Consider the following 15,411-nt stretch of genomic DNA (forward strand, 5'->3'; position numbering starts at 1 on the left):
CGTATTTCAGTTGTTTTTAAAGGCAAACAATTCTAATTTTTCATCAAGTTTTTCATCTAATATTTATATTTTTGGTTTTAATTTAAAATTAAGTTTTAGTATTTTTGTTATGTGCTTTTGTCGTTTTTGTTCGTTTTTGTTCTTTTCTATTTAGGTTTAATTTATTTTATTTCAGTTATTTCAATTCTAGTGCTTCAACTTAAACATATTTTAGTTATTTGCCAAGGCAAAATTTCGATACATTTTGTTTAGTTTCAGTTTTTTATCATATATTGATATTTTCAGTTTACATTTTAATTTATTTAATTTTGTGCTAAATCTGTTATGTGCATAACATTAGTGTTGAGGAGGACTAACCTTTGGTTCAGAGGTCAGCATGTTGTACCACATGATAGAGGCCCATCCACTGGGTAGCTGACTGACGTTGGAGATCACGACTATGGGCAGCGATGTAGCCTGAAGATGGAGAGAGAGAAGAAAGTTGATGATGATCATGATTTGGTGATGTTTATGTTTCGAACTCTGTTCTTCTGAAGGATCTTCTGACCTCAAAGTTCATGACCAGTCCAGACCAGCAAAGCTCAGCCTCAAAGGCGATGGAGTGAAGTTCCTCCGTGACGATCAGAGGGCCCTGCCGAACATTTAAGAAACAGTTGATTTGCAAACCAAAACAGGTTTTAAAGTTTGAACACGCAGAAGCTCAAATGAGATTCAGAGCTACAGCAGAGGGGACGCTTGAATTTCTGTTTCTTTCTTACACAGATCGATCGTATGACTTCAGAAGACGTGGAAAATAGAACACAAGAGTTATGGACTACTTTCATGATACTTTTATGTGATTTTTGGAGCTTTTCCACAGAAGAAAGTCATACAGCTTTGGAAAGACATGAGGGTGAGTAAATGATGACAGATTTATGTGAACCCTCTCTTTAAGACAAACCATCACTGAAGAAAAGTCCCACAGAAAAGTATTTTTGGACAGTCTTAAGAAGTATACAATCGATGTTTGGGCTCAGTAATTTATAAGAAATGAGTTACTTTTATTCAGCAAGGACAGTAAAATGATCAAAAGTGACAGTAAAGACATTTAGAATCTTACAAAAGATTTCTATTTAATTCAGCTTTGATCACAAGAATAAATTACATTTTAATATATGCTCTCATAGAAAACAGTTAATTCAATTGTAAAAATATTTCTGTCATTTTTGATCAAATAAATGCACTTAAGCATTACTAAAAATCTTATGGAGCTCAAACTTTTTAACGCTGGTGTAAAGACCGAACCCTCACCTCACTAGTTCTGTTTCCGGTAACTTTCTTCTCTTTCAGTTGCTGTGAAGTAAAACGAATATTGTTACTATTACGTATTTGACTGAATTATACTTTTTAAACTGGAGCTACAGTATAATTTGCTCTTTTGTTTTTCTTTTCACTTTACCAGATGACGGAATTCTGCAGCCATTCCATTGGATTCTTCCATGTTCATCACCTTCATGGCTGTTCCCAAGATGTTGAACATCCGAAACCTGAAACAGGAACATAGCTAAGTAAGCAGAATAATATTAAAGGGATAGTTCACCCAAAAATGAACATTTTGTCATAATTTACTCATCCATATGTTGTTCCAAACCTGTACGAGTTTCTTTCTTCTGCTGAACACAAAAGAAAGTTGGTAATCAAATAACGGCACCCATTGACTTCCATAGTATTTTTTCCTATTATGGAAGTCAATGGGTACTGTTTACTGTTTGATTACCAACTTTCTTTAAAATCTCTTCTTTTATGTTCAGCAGACGTAAGAAACTCATACAAGTTTGGATCAACATAAGGGTAAGTAAATGTTGAAAGAATTTTGGGTGAACTATCCCTTTAATTCAAGTGGGAGTCAACAAATTTAAAAAGAACTGAATTTAAGGAACAACTCAGCAAAAAAATATAGATTCTGTCATTATTATCTCACACTCGCTTTTTTGTAGTGGACTTTTCTTTCTTTTTTTACAAGACCTGCGTAACAAACATTTTAAAATAATATCATATTTTATGTTCCACAAAAAGTGAGTAAATGATGACAGATTTTCATTTTTAGTGTAACTCTCCATTTATTATGGTATGCAAAGGAAATTATGTAAGACACACCCTTTCCGTTTCTCAACGATATCCCTGGAAGGCAAAAAGAGACACGTGTTAACATAAAAAAAATGCACGCAAGTAATCTCCAGGCAAAAGAAAGTATCTATGACTTCAGGTGGAGATAAGGTTTGCAAAATACTTACTTATCAAAATGGACTTTCACTCGAACAGTGTGGTTGAATTCCTGAAGTTTTATGAGCAGCCTGGAGCACAAAACATGAGATTCATCATTCATCATCTGAACATTATCTGGCTTCTACTTCCAGAGAAGTGTGAATCATCTGCCAATGTGATTAAAGTTACCGTAATTTGAGAGTGAACAGAACACCCGTCTTCAGTACCAAAGGTCTTTGTAGTTGGGTCGGCATGCATGGCTGTCTCTCGACTACCAAGGAGCTGAAAACATGCGATCCAAAATTATTCAATGTCAGCGACACATTTCAAAGGCCCCCGATATACTTCAAGCGAAATCCAAGAAACCCTACGGCCTAAAAAAGCAAAGAAGTGCTCTTACTTTGTGATTAAAGTTTTGAGGTTTAACATGATCCTGTCCTCCAGGGTGCTTTTGCTGAGGGTGATGGGATCGGTTTCGTATGTGAACTTCTGCTCCAGCTCCAGAAGTTTCTTAAGCTGCTGCCTGAGCTGAAGCAGAGATTCAGCGATAGAGGTAAACCTGAGGGGGGAAAACAAACAGAACTCAATAACATATGACTTAAAGTGCAAGCCATGATTTTGTAAGGCACCGCCACATAAAGGTCCATTGACAATAGTTGCAAAATTATCAATATTTATATATTCTCAGTATATTTAATACCGTCAATATTTCAACGCAGAAAAGGTCCATAAAATTTGCCATGCAAAAAAGGTCGTCTATCGTCAACGGCGTAACGATGTATGGAGAGCATCTCACACAGAAGTCACTTTCAAAACGAGCAGTTTTCTGTTGGTTAGTGCAGAAAATTCGCACGACCGATTTGTCAAGTTGTGAAATCTGTCATGAAATCTTTCGCCCTCAGACAAATTTCCCATTTGTGGGATTCCTATTGAAATTAAAGGATTTTGTCTGCGAAAATTCGCCATTCCACAGTAAATGTAACCGCACCACTATTGCTATTCGTAATCAACAGTACACAAAATGTGTAAAAATACATATTGTACATTCAAAATTCGTAATTATGATCGATACTTGGGATTATTTGACGCCCCTAGAACTACGAAAGTTGGTCGTTATGACATTGTGATCATTCTGGTTTAAAATATGTCCATCACACTGTGTAGCTCCGTTTTTACATTTTAGAACAAGAAAACAACTTGCATATTGCTAGTATTGCTACTCCATATGTTTATAAAGAAAATATTAATTCATTTGTGGTTTGTTACCAGTTTTGCAGCTGGTCCAAGCAGACATTGCTCAGCCCACCGATGCAAGCCATCTGTTGTCGGCGCCTCCATTCGGCCAGTTCTGTTGAGATCAGCTCAAAGATCACCGGATCCATAAGGTTCGACACCTCAGACATCTGACCAATCACATTCTACATGGACACAAACACACACAGAGTTGAACGCAACGGCTTCTTTTCACTAACCAAGGTTAAAGGCCGATGGATCTCCAATGTTCTCACCTCTCTTGTGGTGTGGAGTTTCATAAACATGGCGCGGATGGTCAGTCTCTCCCGATTCAGGTCTTCCACCGAAATGGTCCCGTTGAGTTCCTCTGTTAAACAGACGTACAAGCAATACTGAGTTTCTGTACTTGTGGAAAAACAGCTAGTTCTGACTTAAGTTGTGGTCACTTTTATTATTGTTTGTTGAATTTTTGCAATCAAAATGAGTTTCTATACTTATCGTGAAAAAATAGCTAGTTCTGGCTTAAGGCGCGGTCACATTTACCATTGTTCAGCGAATTCCCGCTGGCGAAATCCACACGATTGGGAATTTTGCGTGAAGGCGAAAGACAGATAACAAATTCAATTTGGTCAAGCGAATTCGCTGCACTGACCAACAGAAAGCTGCTTGGTTTCAAAGTGACTTCTTTTGTGAATATGCATCGCTACACTACTGACGATAGGCAATTTTTTGCTTGTGAAATTTGCAAATGTGACCGCACCAAGTATGCTGCACAAGTCCTGAAAAGTGAAGCCATAGCATTGCCCCCCCCTCCCTCCCTCCCTCCCTCCCTCCCTGGTGGCTGGCTGCATTATAGGTCTTAAAGGGCACCTATTATGCCCCTTTTCACAAGATGTAAAATAAGTCTCTGATGTCCCCAGAGTGTGTATGTGAAGTTTTAGCTCAAAATACCCAACAGATAATTTTTTACAGCATGTTTAAATTGTCATTTTTTGGGGCTCAGAAAAACGCACCGTTTTAGTGTGTATCCCTTTAAATGCAAGTGAGCTGCTGCTGGCAGCCCATAGGGCGGAGCCTCACGAGCTCGCGCTCAGAGCCAGGACAATCTCATCTGATAATATCAAAACAGAAACTCTCAGTAACGCTGTTCATTTCGACCCGGGTCGGACAATAATGCCCACGGAGCCAGAGATTATTTGCTGTATGAAGATAGAACAGGTATCGTTTAGTTTAATTACGGTTATAACTAATTTGTCATCTGCTTTTATCCACTATTAATACAAGCCTGCTGTAGCAAACCCTGTCCGAATGATGACCAAAATATACTGAGGAGTTCAATGAAGTTTATTGTACATCACACAAAAGATGAAGCGTTAGTTTTACTCCAGAAAATCACTGTAAGAGCTAAAGTCTTATCCATAAACTCTCTCTCTCTCTCCCTTTCATTGTCATCAACATACACAGCGAAGTACACAAAACACTCGTTACAACCAACCAACAGTAAACAAATATATACACACCTTTTCAGTGGGTGCTTAATAAACTGGAAAAACGACTCGATGAGCTTTCATAAAGTGCGCACTCTCACTTTCATTTCTGCCGTGATCAGTAACGTTAGGCCTGTCGCTCCGGAGACTGTAAGCTTGATCACGAACAGTACAGATCCATCCTCAAGTAACAACGGGAGTAAATGAAGACTGCTATGTTCATTCTTACATCCAACAACAAAACACCTCAATCGCTTAGGAGACATTCTTGTCTACAGCTGCTCCGGCATCGAAACACTGGTGGACTGTGTCCAGCTCACTCAGGGTGGGTCTATGCTCAAACTTTAGTGTCAATCAACAGTCGTGGGAGGGGCTTGTGCAAAGTGACGTCACATCGCACCGAATCTGAGAACAGCTCGTTCTGAGACAGTGCTTATGATTTATGGAGATTTAAAAAAAAGCACTGGGTGGATTTTTATCATTATAGGGTGGTTGTGTACACACACTGCCAACACACATTTATGTTCAAACACCATGTAAAAGTGAATTTTGCATAATAGGTGCCCTTTAAACCCCGCCCTCTCCATGTAATCGAATGGGACGCGAGCCAAACTAAAATATTAAATGACACTTAAAAAAAAATTTCCAAAGATGGTTTCTGTTAATCTAGGTAGTTCTTATCACGCAGACGTATGTGCAATGTTCATTTTCCAAATAAGGTTTTAGTTATTATTTGATGCTATAAAAACGGAGTGTAACGTCATTATTGACAGCTGTGCTTGCGAATGAGTTTGCGGGAGTGTGGGCGGGACCTTAATACCGCAGCTTGATACTGCGCAGTCTCTGGCTCCGAACAACGTAATTGACAAAGACCGTGAGTTATTTTGGCTTCCATTTTTTCCATTTGGCTTCTTCATTTTTAACAGTCTGTGGACCACACGTTTAATCAAACTCTTTTCGACTACAAAGAAAGCATTTTTCTATCCCGTTACCTCTGCTTTGAAGAGTTTTGCTCTTGAAGTCGTATTCGTCTTGCAGATCTTCCAGATTTTTGATGATCTGCTCGGTGTCCTAATCGGAAATAGAAAAAAAAAGATTTCTCACACGACTTGACAAGGAGAATGTTTTGTTCGATGGTCCACTTCCGACATTCTTCTAACTATAAGTAACTTTGCAACTACATGTCAACTAACTCTCATTAGAGTATTAGAAGACTGGCTGCTTAATATTTGCTAACACTTTATTTTGATGCTCCCCCAATAGACATTCTACTGACTATCAGTACCTTTGAAACTACGTCAACTTATTCCACTAACCCGAACCCTAATAGTCTACTAACACTCTAATGAATGTAGTTGAGGGAATGTAGACATGTAGTTGCCAGGTTACTTGTAGTTAGAAGAATGTCTAAAGTGGACAACCGAAATAAAGCGTATCCAACATATCTTGCAGTTGCGACAATTTTTGTGTGTGTATACATCACCTGTACTTTATTCTTTATGTCTTTCACCCTTCCGTCCATTTCTCGATGTTTCTCCACGATCATGTCGTTTTGGGTGCTCTCGGTTCGATTCTGCAACGAAATACTAATTACTAACTTCATTCCTTTTCTGTTTTAGAGACGAAAGAAGGTTATGCAGGTAAAATTAATTTGGTGAGTAAATGAATTTTTGTTTTTGGTTAAACTATTCCTCTAATAATAGAACTTCACACCTACAAAAGAGATCTAAATGTCATATTGACTTAAAATATATTTCAATCTAAGGTTTAGGTGGTGGAGATCAGTGGTTGTCATTTATTAATTACTGACCTCTGACATTTGGGCAGCGCCCAGAATCTTCCTTTCTTCACTAAGGTTCCTACTGATGATCATAGCCATGGAAACCGGATCGTCTTGGAAGAGGTTCTGGAAAACAAGGTTCAAATTAACTAAAAGTGACACCACACTAAAAGGAAACGGTCATGTAGCCAGTTGAAGTCAGTCACCTGCAAGTTCCTCTTGATCTTGCGGATGTTGTGCTGGTTCAGGAAGTCTTTCTCCATCGCGAAGCGGCTGTGTTGATGATCTAACTGGGTCAAAAGATCATGAAACCTCACGGTGGCCAGTGACTCATTCTCCACATTAGCCACATGCTCCCTTTGGGGAACGAAGAACAGAGGATTTACGTCAACTAAAGTTGAGACTGGTTTGAATTCTATTTTAGTACAATTCCTATAGTTGTACCTATATAATCCCTCTTATTGGGATGACAAATATAATAAGAAAGTTAAGATGTTTACAGTAAGATGATAAGGACATATAAAATAGTCAGTAGTTATCACTGCTACACTTTGTTTAGCAATAATAACTGCATTAAGTAATTGTATATGTTGTGCTGACTCTTATTTGTCTTCTTAAACAACTGATACAGCAGCATTTACCTCTCTGTTGCCCCCACCAGCACTGGAGGACCCATGATTCCTATATATGATGTTACCGCAGATTGATCGGTAGGGTTGGGAATCGAAAATGTATTATACTTCTGAAATCTGATAGTTAAAGGTGCAGTAAGCGATTTCTAAGAAACACTGCTGAAAGTGGATCGGGGCCGAGCACTAAAACACACTTGTAGCCAATCAGCAGTAGGGGGCGTATACACTCATAAAGGGGGGGGTGCCTGTTTTGTGAATTTAGGGGCGAGGCTATCAAGATAGGGGTGTGATCCTTTTGGGTAAGGGCGTGTTTTTGTTTTGGTGATTTCAAATTGCTTACTGCACCTTTAAGGTATCGGATACTTGTCAAAATTAACATCTCTATTCCGCTTATAGCTTCCTGTGTGCACCTTTTAATGTGGTTTTAAACCATTCAAGTGCAATAAGACGAGAAAGAGATCTCAATTTGGCATTCGCGCTCTGTTTTCTGTGCTGGACACATCCAGAGCGTGCGCACAAAAAGCCGCCTCTCGTATAATGTTGAAATTTTAATTAATAATAAAATGAATGACCTTTAAAAAAAATATATATATATATATATGCACCTTTAAAAGTATTCATTAATGAAAACATGTTTAAATATTATTTTTTAAATAAATTTTATTAGTAGTATTCTAATTACCTTTACAAATGTCTATACACATTTAAAAATATTTCTTCAAATTATTTTAATATTTTAATATTAATATTTTTAAATATTAACTATAATTATAACTTGCACTTTTATAATATTAACTTGCACTTAAAAAAAAGATTTATTATGAAGACTTTGTTGAAAATCAACAGGTTGAGCTTCTGGGCGGTGTGTCCTTCACCCGGGGTTGTGCACAGATAGCCATATTAATCGTAAAATCATTACTTTATTATCATTATTATTGTTTGGAGGATTGGGAGGAGAGGAGAATGGGGGGGCGGGAGAAAGGGTAAAAGATGTTAAATTACTGAATACCTCAAAACACTCAACACCCCCAAGGACATATATTTCAAATTATTTGTCTATTCTTATATTGTTGTTTATCTGTGTTTTGGTTTCGGGTTTTTTTATTTTTGGTTGATATGTCTATTTTGTAAAATTTCTGTATATATATCAACAGGTTGCCTACTCTAGTGTAGCATTATTATACTTGCAGGAGATTGTGGTTATGTGTTTGATATGGTTATAAAGCTAAAGAAGGTATAAAATCTTTCATCCACACCAGTCGTGGCTTTCTATCCAGCTGCTGAGGTACTGCCGGATGGCCATTGGAAAGTTGTCATCGTACAGTTGGTCGACCTGTTCCAAAAACTTTGAATCAAGTTGTTGAAGCTCCAACCACTGACTCATTTCTGCGTCTCTGTGGGCAGAGAGGTAAAATAACTGAAGATAAGTGTTTGGTAAAGGATTGGCCACAGTGAATAACTGACTGCATAATCAAGATTTTCTTGCAGAAATCAAAGTAAAATGAAGGCGGATGACAGCAGACATACAAACTGCGCAAAGCATTTCTTTGCAAGATAAGGAGATTTCAATTTAGGCATGGGACATTTTGAGGTATTTGTGCTGTGTGTTTGTGTAACAGATTTGCCAAAACATTTTGCAAGAAAGATATGTAAAAAATTAAGTAAATACCATTTCATATTATTATTATTATTAAAAAATACTAAATGTTTTCTTGTAGGCCAAAGATTAGGTTTAGTCTGTAGTGATTGTGTGTGTTTGTGGAGTTCGAAGACAGAGAAACATGTAATAGATTTTATATTATTAGTCTATAGTAGGTATAACTTAAAAAGAGTACAATAAGAATAGGCTAACATTAGTTTGAATATGCATGCTTATTTATGTCTTTACTGAACATTAGTGTTGTCAAAAAGACTGTAGAATTTAAATTATTAATTATATATATATATATATATTTTTTTTTTTTTTTATGTGCGCTCGATCACGTGTGTGTAGGGTTTGGCAGTATTGTTTTTGTATAAATCATTTTTAGAGGCTTAATATAAATACAATAGACGTCTATGGCACGTCCTCGTTCTGATAGCTTTGGGAAACGTGGGTGGGTGCATGTATGAGGGGTGTGTATGTTTTAATTTTTTTTTTTTTAATGCTCAGCTAATTTTATCCTTCTGTATAAATTGGAATCAATCCATAAATAATAGTAGAAGTAATAATAATAATAATATAGTTATGTTTAAAGATATTATCATTATTTTAGCATAACAGAATCGCATGAACACATAATAGCATGATATTGTTTTGTCTGCATTCGGACCACATGTAAATAGCTCCGTTTACATATATGGCCTTGTGTGTATAAATATCTTGTATGTGTTATTCCATTGCTTTCATAATATGAGCTAAAATCCTCAAATAACATGTGAAATCTTAGGATTACACGCATATACAGGACTACCACGAAGTAATCAAACGTGAGATCAAACTTCCTGTAATATATCAAGCAGAAAAATGATGAATGCGGAAATTAAAGTTATTATTTTGTTACTCACCCCCAAATGTTCTCCAGACACGGTTAAAGTAAGAATCCGCAGATGTAAGTTTGATGTGTCTTCTATAGCAGCAGAATAATGCGGAAGAACAGGCAAGTTCCCTGTTATTGTCGATTTGTTATTGATTTTAGCCTTTCCAGTAGATGTCCGACTTCTTCTGCGCGAGTAACACGCGTGTGTGTGTTTGAGTGAAAGCTAGATCAACCAATCAGGGAGCAAAGTGTTGTTTGTTACGTATGCACTAGCCTATCAGCGCGTCCTGCTGTCCCTCTATGACGCAACTGGAATTTTGGACCAACGTTGGTGCGCAGCCCACGTGATTTATAAGAAACTGAAACTGCGTAGTATACTAGAGAAAGATGCTTATTTCATCACTACGTAAAAACCGTAGTAGAATTGCATGTTATGATCTGATTTATAGTGTTTTATAAGTAACATATGTGTTTTAAGAGGTAAATAATAATAGTACATGGAATGTGGGATCAAAAAAGTTGAAGCTCCATCTGATTTGCTGCATTGCAGTACAGTCTTGATCTTTAGAAGAGACCAGGACTAGTGTGTTTTCTCCTCATTTTTAAAACTTGATAAGCCGTTTTTGTTTTTATTTTTATTTTTTTTGCAATCATATCTATGCACGATTATAGGCCTATGGTTAGTTGCGTTTTTTTTTTTTTTTGCGTCATTTGCCCTCTTTTCATCCTCCTGTTAGGTTGTTACGAAACCAGGATGTATCTTCCGTGTCTTCATTTACAACAGAAGAGAATCTTTTTTTCTCCATTTGCATGAGGGCACCTCATTGTAGATCAGTTTCAACATATGTGCAAACTATAAAAGATCTCTATTAATATGTGATACTTCTGATAGCTGAATGTTTCATTCAGGGGGTAAAAAAGTACACCCACTTAGGGAATATCTTATTTTCATTCTGTATTATATATTTAATTCTAGATAACTTCAGCATACTTAATCGCCGACTCAAAGTGTGCAACTATTAAATCATGCAGTAAAGTGTGCTAAATCTTTTTTTTTTTTTTATGCAAATGAGGACATTTCGAAGTGCACTCATTGTCCTGTGGACAGACTTCTACTATTGTTGCCTCACAGGGCCTCCATCACACTGGGGAGCCCTCAAAATAACAAAATAACACAGGAGAGGCTTTAGCTTCCATGGAATATGGGGTTGTTGCTTTTGGGCGCCATAATGTGCTCCACATGCTTGGATTGGTGTCAATGGTGTCACTCTGTTAAGGGTTACGAAGGGACAACATTGAAGAGGTCCCTTAAGGACACGTGAAAACAACTACTCAAAAACATCAGTAACAGGCATTTTACTTGGTACAACAGATCAAAACATGATTTTGAACCATACAATCTATGCAATTAATTCCATGTTTTAAAAGATCACTGACCATCTCTAGCCTAAGACATTTTGTAGGATAACTATTGAATTGGCAGTTTTTTTGACAAGAATATAAGAAGCGTGCTTTTGGATGGTTGAAATGTTCCAGCAATGTTTAAAACTATTTAAAAAGCATTGAAATTGTGGCCAGTTACAGCACTAATAAGTTTCCTATCCATGTCATTTGTCAACTATACCCATATGCTATGAACCAACTGCAGAATTCCAAAAGTCTGTTGTTTGGATGTCATGTTGAGTAAGTTTCTGGGTCAGTGTTCCTGTTTTTGGGTCACTGGGGGATAAGCAGCTTTATATAAATAATCAACTATACAACCCCTTTGACATTAATTTAAAACTTAAAAGTACTTTTTGCAATTTTTACATTCTGAAATCACACTGGTAAAGCCCATCAGGTCATCTCTATGCTCAAATTATTTCACAAAGGAAGCCTTATACCTTCAAAAACAAAGAAATCCTTGTCACCTTTTAACACTGTCCTTGTGTACAACAGTTGATGTCAACAAACTAAAAGATTTGGCTAAGTTGGCTTGTTGGGACCCAGGTGTGGTCAATTGTTTTAGCAGGAACTATTTCGTAAGGGACAAGGTAAAGGTTGTTTTCACTTCCCTCTGGTCCAAAGCAGTTAGGGCTTGCTGTCATAGTGACTAGAAAAGCCCTTGGGCTCAAGAGCAGCCGCAAAGGTCTACGACCATTGAAGGGATTTTTCCGTAGATTATCTGCTCACGGTCATTGAAATACAGCATGTTTATGGGTGACATCTTGGTTGGTGTGCAGCAGGGGCCTGCGCTGCCCCGAGGGTTGGCCTTGTTAACGATGTGACTGTGAGGGTACTTCTGCACGCATTCACCGGAGCAGTAATTGGCCTTGTAGCGCTTGGGCGCAATTATCCAGTCCCACCCGAAGTCATCGAAGTCGACGGTGAGTGGATACCGGCAGCAACGAGACTCGGTGGAATGCTCATCGCAATCAAGGCCGGTGTCCCTTCTGGACCGCTTGCCAGCGTCTGATATTTTCACCTCCAAGAAGGGTTGCTGGAAGGGTGGACATAAGAACAAGCCATGGTCATACATACTAGATATGCAAAGGTGCAATTAAGCACATACTTGACATGAATTGCAATGCACTTGTTACAGGAAAATCCCTTGACCAAGCTGATCCAACTAAACCTTTGTTCAATGGCATAATGGCCCTTGAGATACCGGACGAGCTCTGGTTGACGGCCTATACCCCAAAAAGGGTGAAAGGCGAAGTAGTAGAAGTACGGCCCCTTGTGGAGTTCAAACATACTGTGTCCCTCCACCATTGCTTTCAAATCTCATTCAGACTTGCCAGGATGTGCCAAGTTTGAATACGATTTGACAGCCATGGTAGAGGGCAAGGTTATTAAAGGTACGCTTAAACTCCACAAGGTGCACATTTGAGAGGAAGATGATGAATAACGACCAGAATTTGATGACAATCATTTTCGGTCAAGTATCCCTTTATCCACTAGACTACTCTGTAAGGTAAGACTATGTACATTTCCTTAAACCTTTTGCAGATTTGTTAATCAAAATTTGTCCAGCATTTGACAATTGTAGTTTGTTCTAAAGAAGCATGTACCTAAGTACCAATCCATGCACCAACTTACCAGTCCTTCCTCTCCAGATTCTGGAGAGGTCACAGCCATATCATTTCCATTCGTGTCAAAGGCCTTGATTTCTATCCCAAAGTTACTCTGGGGCTGTTTGAGCCACAACTGCAACAGCTGCTTCATGTCAATGTGCTGCCAGGAGTTTGTCTGGGCATTCACATCAATTTTTTGTGCACGTATTCTTGAGTGGCTGTTCCCTTCAGAAGATGACCGCAGGTGAGATATCTGCATGAAGACTGTGGTTGGCTCCTCAGCTGGTCGGAGATAGATCCAGAGCAAGGCCTTCAGGATGCTGTCGGGCATAATCTTTGGGCTCAGTGAGAAAATGCAACACTTCGGCATTCCCTCAAGATGGGCGATGGCTTGCGCTGCAAGGTATTAAGTTTACTAAGACCATGTACACCTTTTTCACCTTACACTCTCAGAAAAAAATTGCTTTAGGGGTACAACAGCTTGTTACTCAGGTAATACATTTAAAGGGACAGCTTTTGTACCTTTTTACAAACTTACTACTAAATGTGCATAGTAGTACTTTTAAGGATACACATTACTCTAAAGTTATAAGGCGCTTCTTTTAAGGGTAGATAAATTGTCTCTTTAAAGGAACAATTTCTGCACATTTTTCTGACAGTGTAAAAACATTTATCATGGTAAACTATAGTTCAGGGATGGGCAACTCTGCTCCTGGCACCACTTTCCCAGGAATTTTAGTTTCAACCCTAAGAAAAAACCCAAAGAAAACTCACTTGTCCAATCAAATTGAAGTCTTACCAGTGTGTTTGATTATGGTCGAACTAAAATCCAGGGGCAGAGTTGCCCTAAAAAGTGTTAAACCTTTTATTAATCTTACTTTTTCTGTTGACACTGGTGGAAAATACCAGTTTCCAGTATTATTGACGTAACATCAATGGAGTAACTACTGTATTTTGGCAGAAACTAAGGTTCCCATTGTACATCTTTGTAAGAGTTATTTTCACAGGCCAAATGTGCTTTGCATGTTGTTTCTTGTGCACAGCTCTGCAAGGTATGTTGCCTTTGGCCATCTTCCAACAACAGCTGAATGAATGAACCATAGTCGGTTCATAGTCAACTCTTTCAGATAGTACAATGGCCCCCAAACGTATTTGGACACTTAAGCCACACTTCAAAAAGTATGAGTTTCATTGCATTACAACAAAATAACAAACCAAGTGGCATCTGCAAATGATGCTAGCCCTATCTCAGAACTAAATTAACATGCATTTTAATGACATACATTGTCCGAATATCTTTGGGTTCACTATATATTGCAGTACACTGGTACTTACATTCTGTGGCCATGGTAATAATGGTTTCACTGCTGCCTTGTTCCTCATTCTCACTAATGCCTCCATTTTGGTCATATTGGTCGAGGAGCTCCTGCAGTGGAGGTGCTTTGGGTAAGAGTAGCTTGACCGTGTCTCTACTGATGTTCGGAGCCTGTTCTAGACGCAGGATGCTCAAAATCTGAGACTTGATGGAGTGCAGGCGCATGAGTTTACTCTGCTGTCTAAACTGACAGGTCGTGCACTGGCCGCTGTCGTCTCCAGGTGTCACAAATGCTTGCGATGTTGTTGTTGCACTCAGGCTCTGACTGTGTGAGCTCAGCACACTCCAAAAGCTCAGATAAAGAAGGAGAAACATATCTTCTGATGTATCTTTGTAGACGTTTACACATTTGGAAATGGACAGCACCTTTACGCACTCTCTCCAAGCAGGACTGGACAGATGTACAGCCTCCCAGGCAGTTTTATACTTAAGATTCCCTGCTGTTAGATATCCTGTGATTGGCTGGATTGATAAGAACAAGTCTAGATGAGACAGCACAGAGATGTTCTGCACTGTGGGTAAATTCTGAAAGCATGTTTTGATTTGAGGATTTTCAGGAGCTGTCTATTTTGTTGTACATACCATGAATTTATTATGCAAATACCATAAATATCACATGAATTTCATTATAATGATCAATTGAAATCTGATGAGCCCATGTGTGTAGCCATTCAGATGTTTTAAAATACTTCTTGGACCACTGGAAATGTATGTTTATCATGCTGCTGAGGATCCTATATGGATTGCTAGGATGTTTCTATGTGGTTGATAGGATGGTTGCTTGGAGGTTTTTGCATATTGCTATACATTTGTGAGGGTGTTCTGAGTGGTTTTAGCATGTTGTGGGTAGTTGCTAGGGCATTGCTAGGTTGTTCTGACAGGTTTTTAAAGTGTTGTTATATTGACACAATGTTTCTATGTGGCTGCAAGGGGGTTCTGAGTGATTATTAGCTTTTTGCCAAACAACTGATAGTGTTCTTTTTAAAATGCCATCATGTTGTTACTTTGCCATTATGGATCATTTCTAGGGTGTTGCTAGGTTGTTCTAAAAGGATTATACAGTGTTAGATGTGGCTTGATTGTATTTG

At 38.2% G+C, this 15,411-nt stretch overlaps 2 protein-coding genes across 2 annotated transcripts in view; both read right to left on the reverse strand.

Moving 5' to 3' along the window:
- stat1a (signal transducer and activator of transcription 1a) overlaps nt 1–10,125 on the reverse strand; it is a 15,706-nt gene extending 5,581 nt beyond the window's left edge. The window contains exons 1-16 of the mRNA XM_079889854.1: nt 9,924–10,125; nt 8,633–8,770; nt 6,951–7,101; nt 6,775–6,870; nt 6,448–6,537; nt 5,957–6,035; nt 3,753–3,844; nt 3,511–3,662; nt 2,645–2,803; nt 2,434–2,526; nt 2,274–2,333; nt 2,137–2,160; nt 1,439–1,526; nt 1,291–1,332; nt 548–631; nt 358–456 (exon numbers count right to left, since the gene is read on the reverse strand). Coding sequence (XP_079745980.1) covers nt 358–456; nt 548–631; nt 1,291–1,332; nt 1,439–1,526; nt 2,137–2,160; nt 2,274–2,333; nt 2,434–2,526; nt 2,645–2,803; nt 3,511–3,662; nt 3,753–3,844; nt 5,957–6,035; nt 6,448–6,537; nt 6,775–6,870; nt 6,951–7,101; nt 8,633–8,760 — 1,437 coding nt within the window. The 5' untranslated portion in view covers nt 8,761–8,770; nt 9,924–10,125. The remainder of the gene's footprint in view (nt 1–357; nt 457–547; nt 632–1,290; nt 1,333–1,438; nt 1,527–2,136; nt 2,161–2,273; nt 2,334–2,433; nt 2,527–2,644; nt 2,804–3,510; nt 3,663–3,752; nt 3,845–5,956; nt 6,036–6,447; nt 6,538–6,774; nt 6,871–6,950; nt 7,102–8,632; nt 8,771–9,923) is intronic.
- A 992-nt stretch (nt 10,126–11,117) lies between these two features.
- mstna (myostatin a) lies at nt 11,118–14,704 on the reverse strand. The gene is made up of 3 exons (XM_079890056.1): nt 14,284–14,704; nt 12,974–13,344; nt 11,118–12,374 (listed from the first exon to the last, which is right to left on the reverse strand). Exons 1-3 carry the CDS (start codon nt 14,636–14,638, stop codon nt 12,006–12,008), a joined length of 1,095 nt encoding a protein of 364 aa, XP_079746182.1. The 5' UTR covers nt 14,639–14,704; the 3' UTR covers nt 11,118–12,005.
- Nucleotides 14,705–15,411: the final 707 nt, after the last annotated feature.

Source organism: Squalius cephalus (assembly GCF_949319135.1).
Source record: "Squalius cephalus genome assembly, chromosome: 13".
Lineage (NCBI taxonomy): Eukaryota > Metazoa > Chordata > Actinopteri > Cypriniformes > Leuciscidae > Squalius > Squalius cephalus.

Excerpts from the sequence above, each read along its gene's own strand:
- mstna (XM_079890056.1), bottom strand. The coding sequence starts at position 14,638 with ATGTTTCTCCTTCTTTATCTGAGCTTTTGGAGTGTGCTGAGCTCACAC. Across the intron at positions 13,345-14,283 it reads TATTACCATGGCCACAGAAT|CGCAAGCCATCGCCCATCTT; the intron begins GTAAGTACCAGT and ends AATACCTTGCAG. Across the intron at positions 12,375-12,973 it reads AATCTGGAGAGGAAGGACTG|CAACCCTTCTTGGAGGTGAA; the intron begins GTAAGTTGGTGC and ends CCACCCTTCCAG.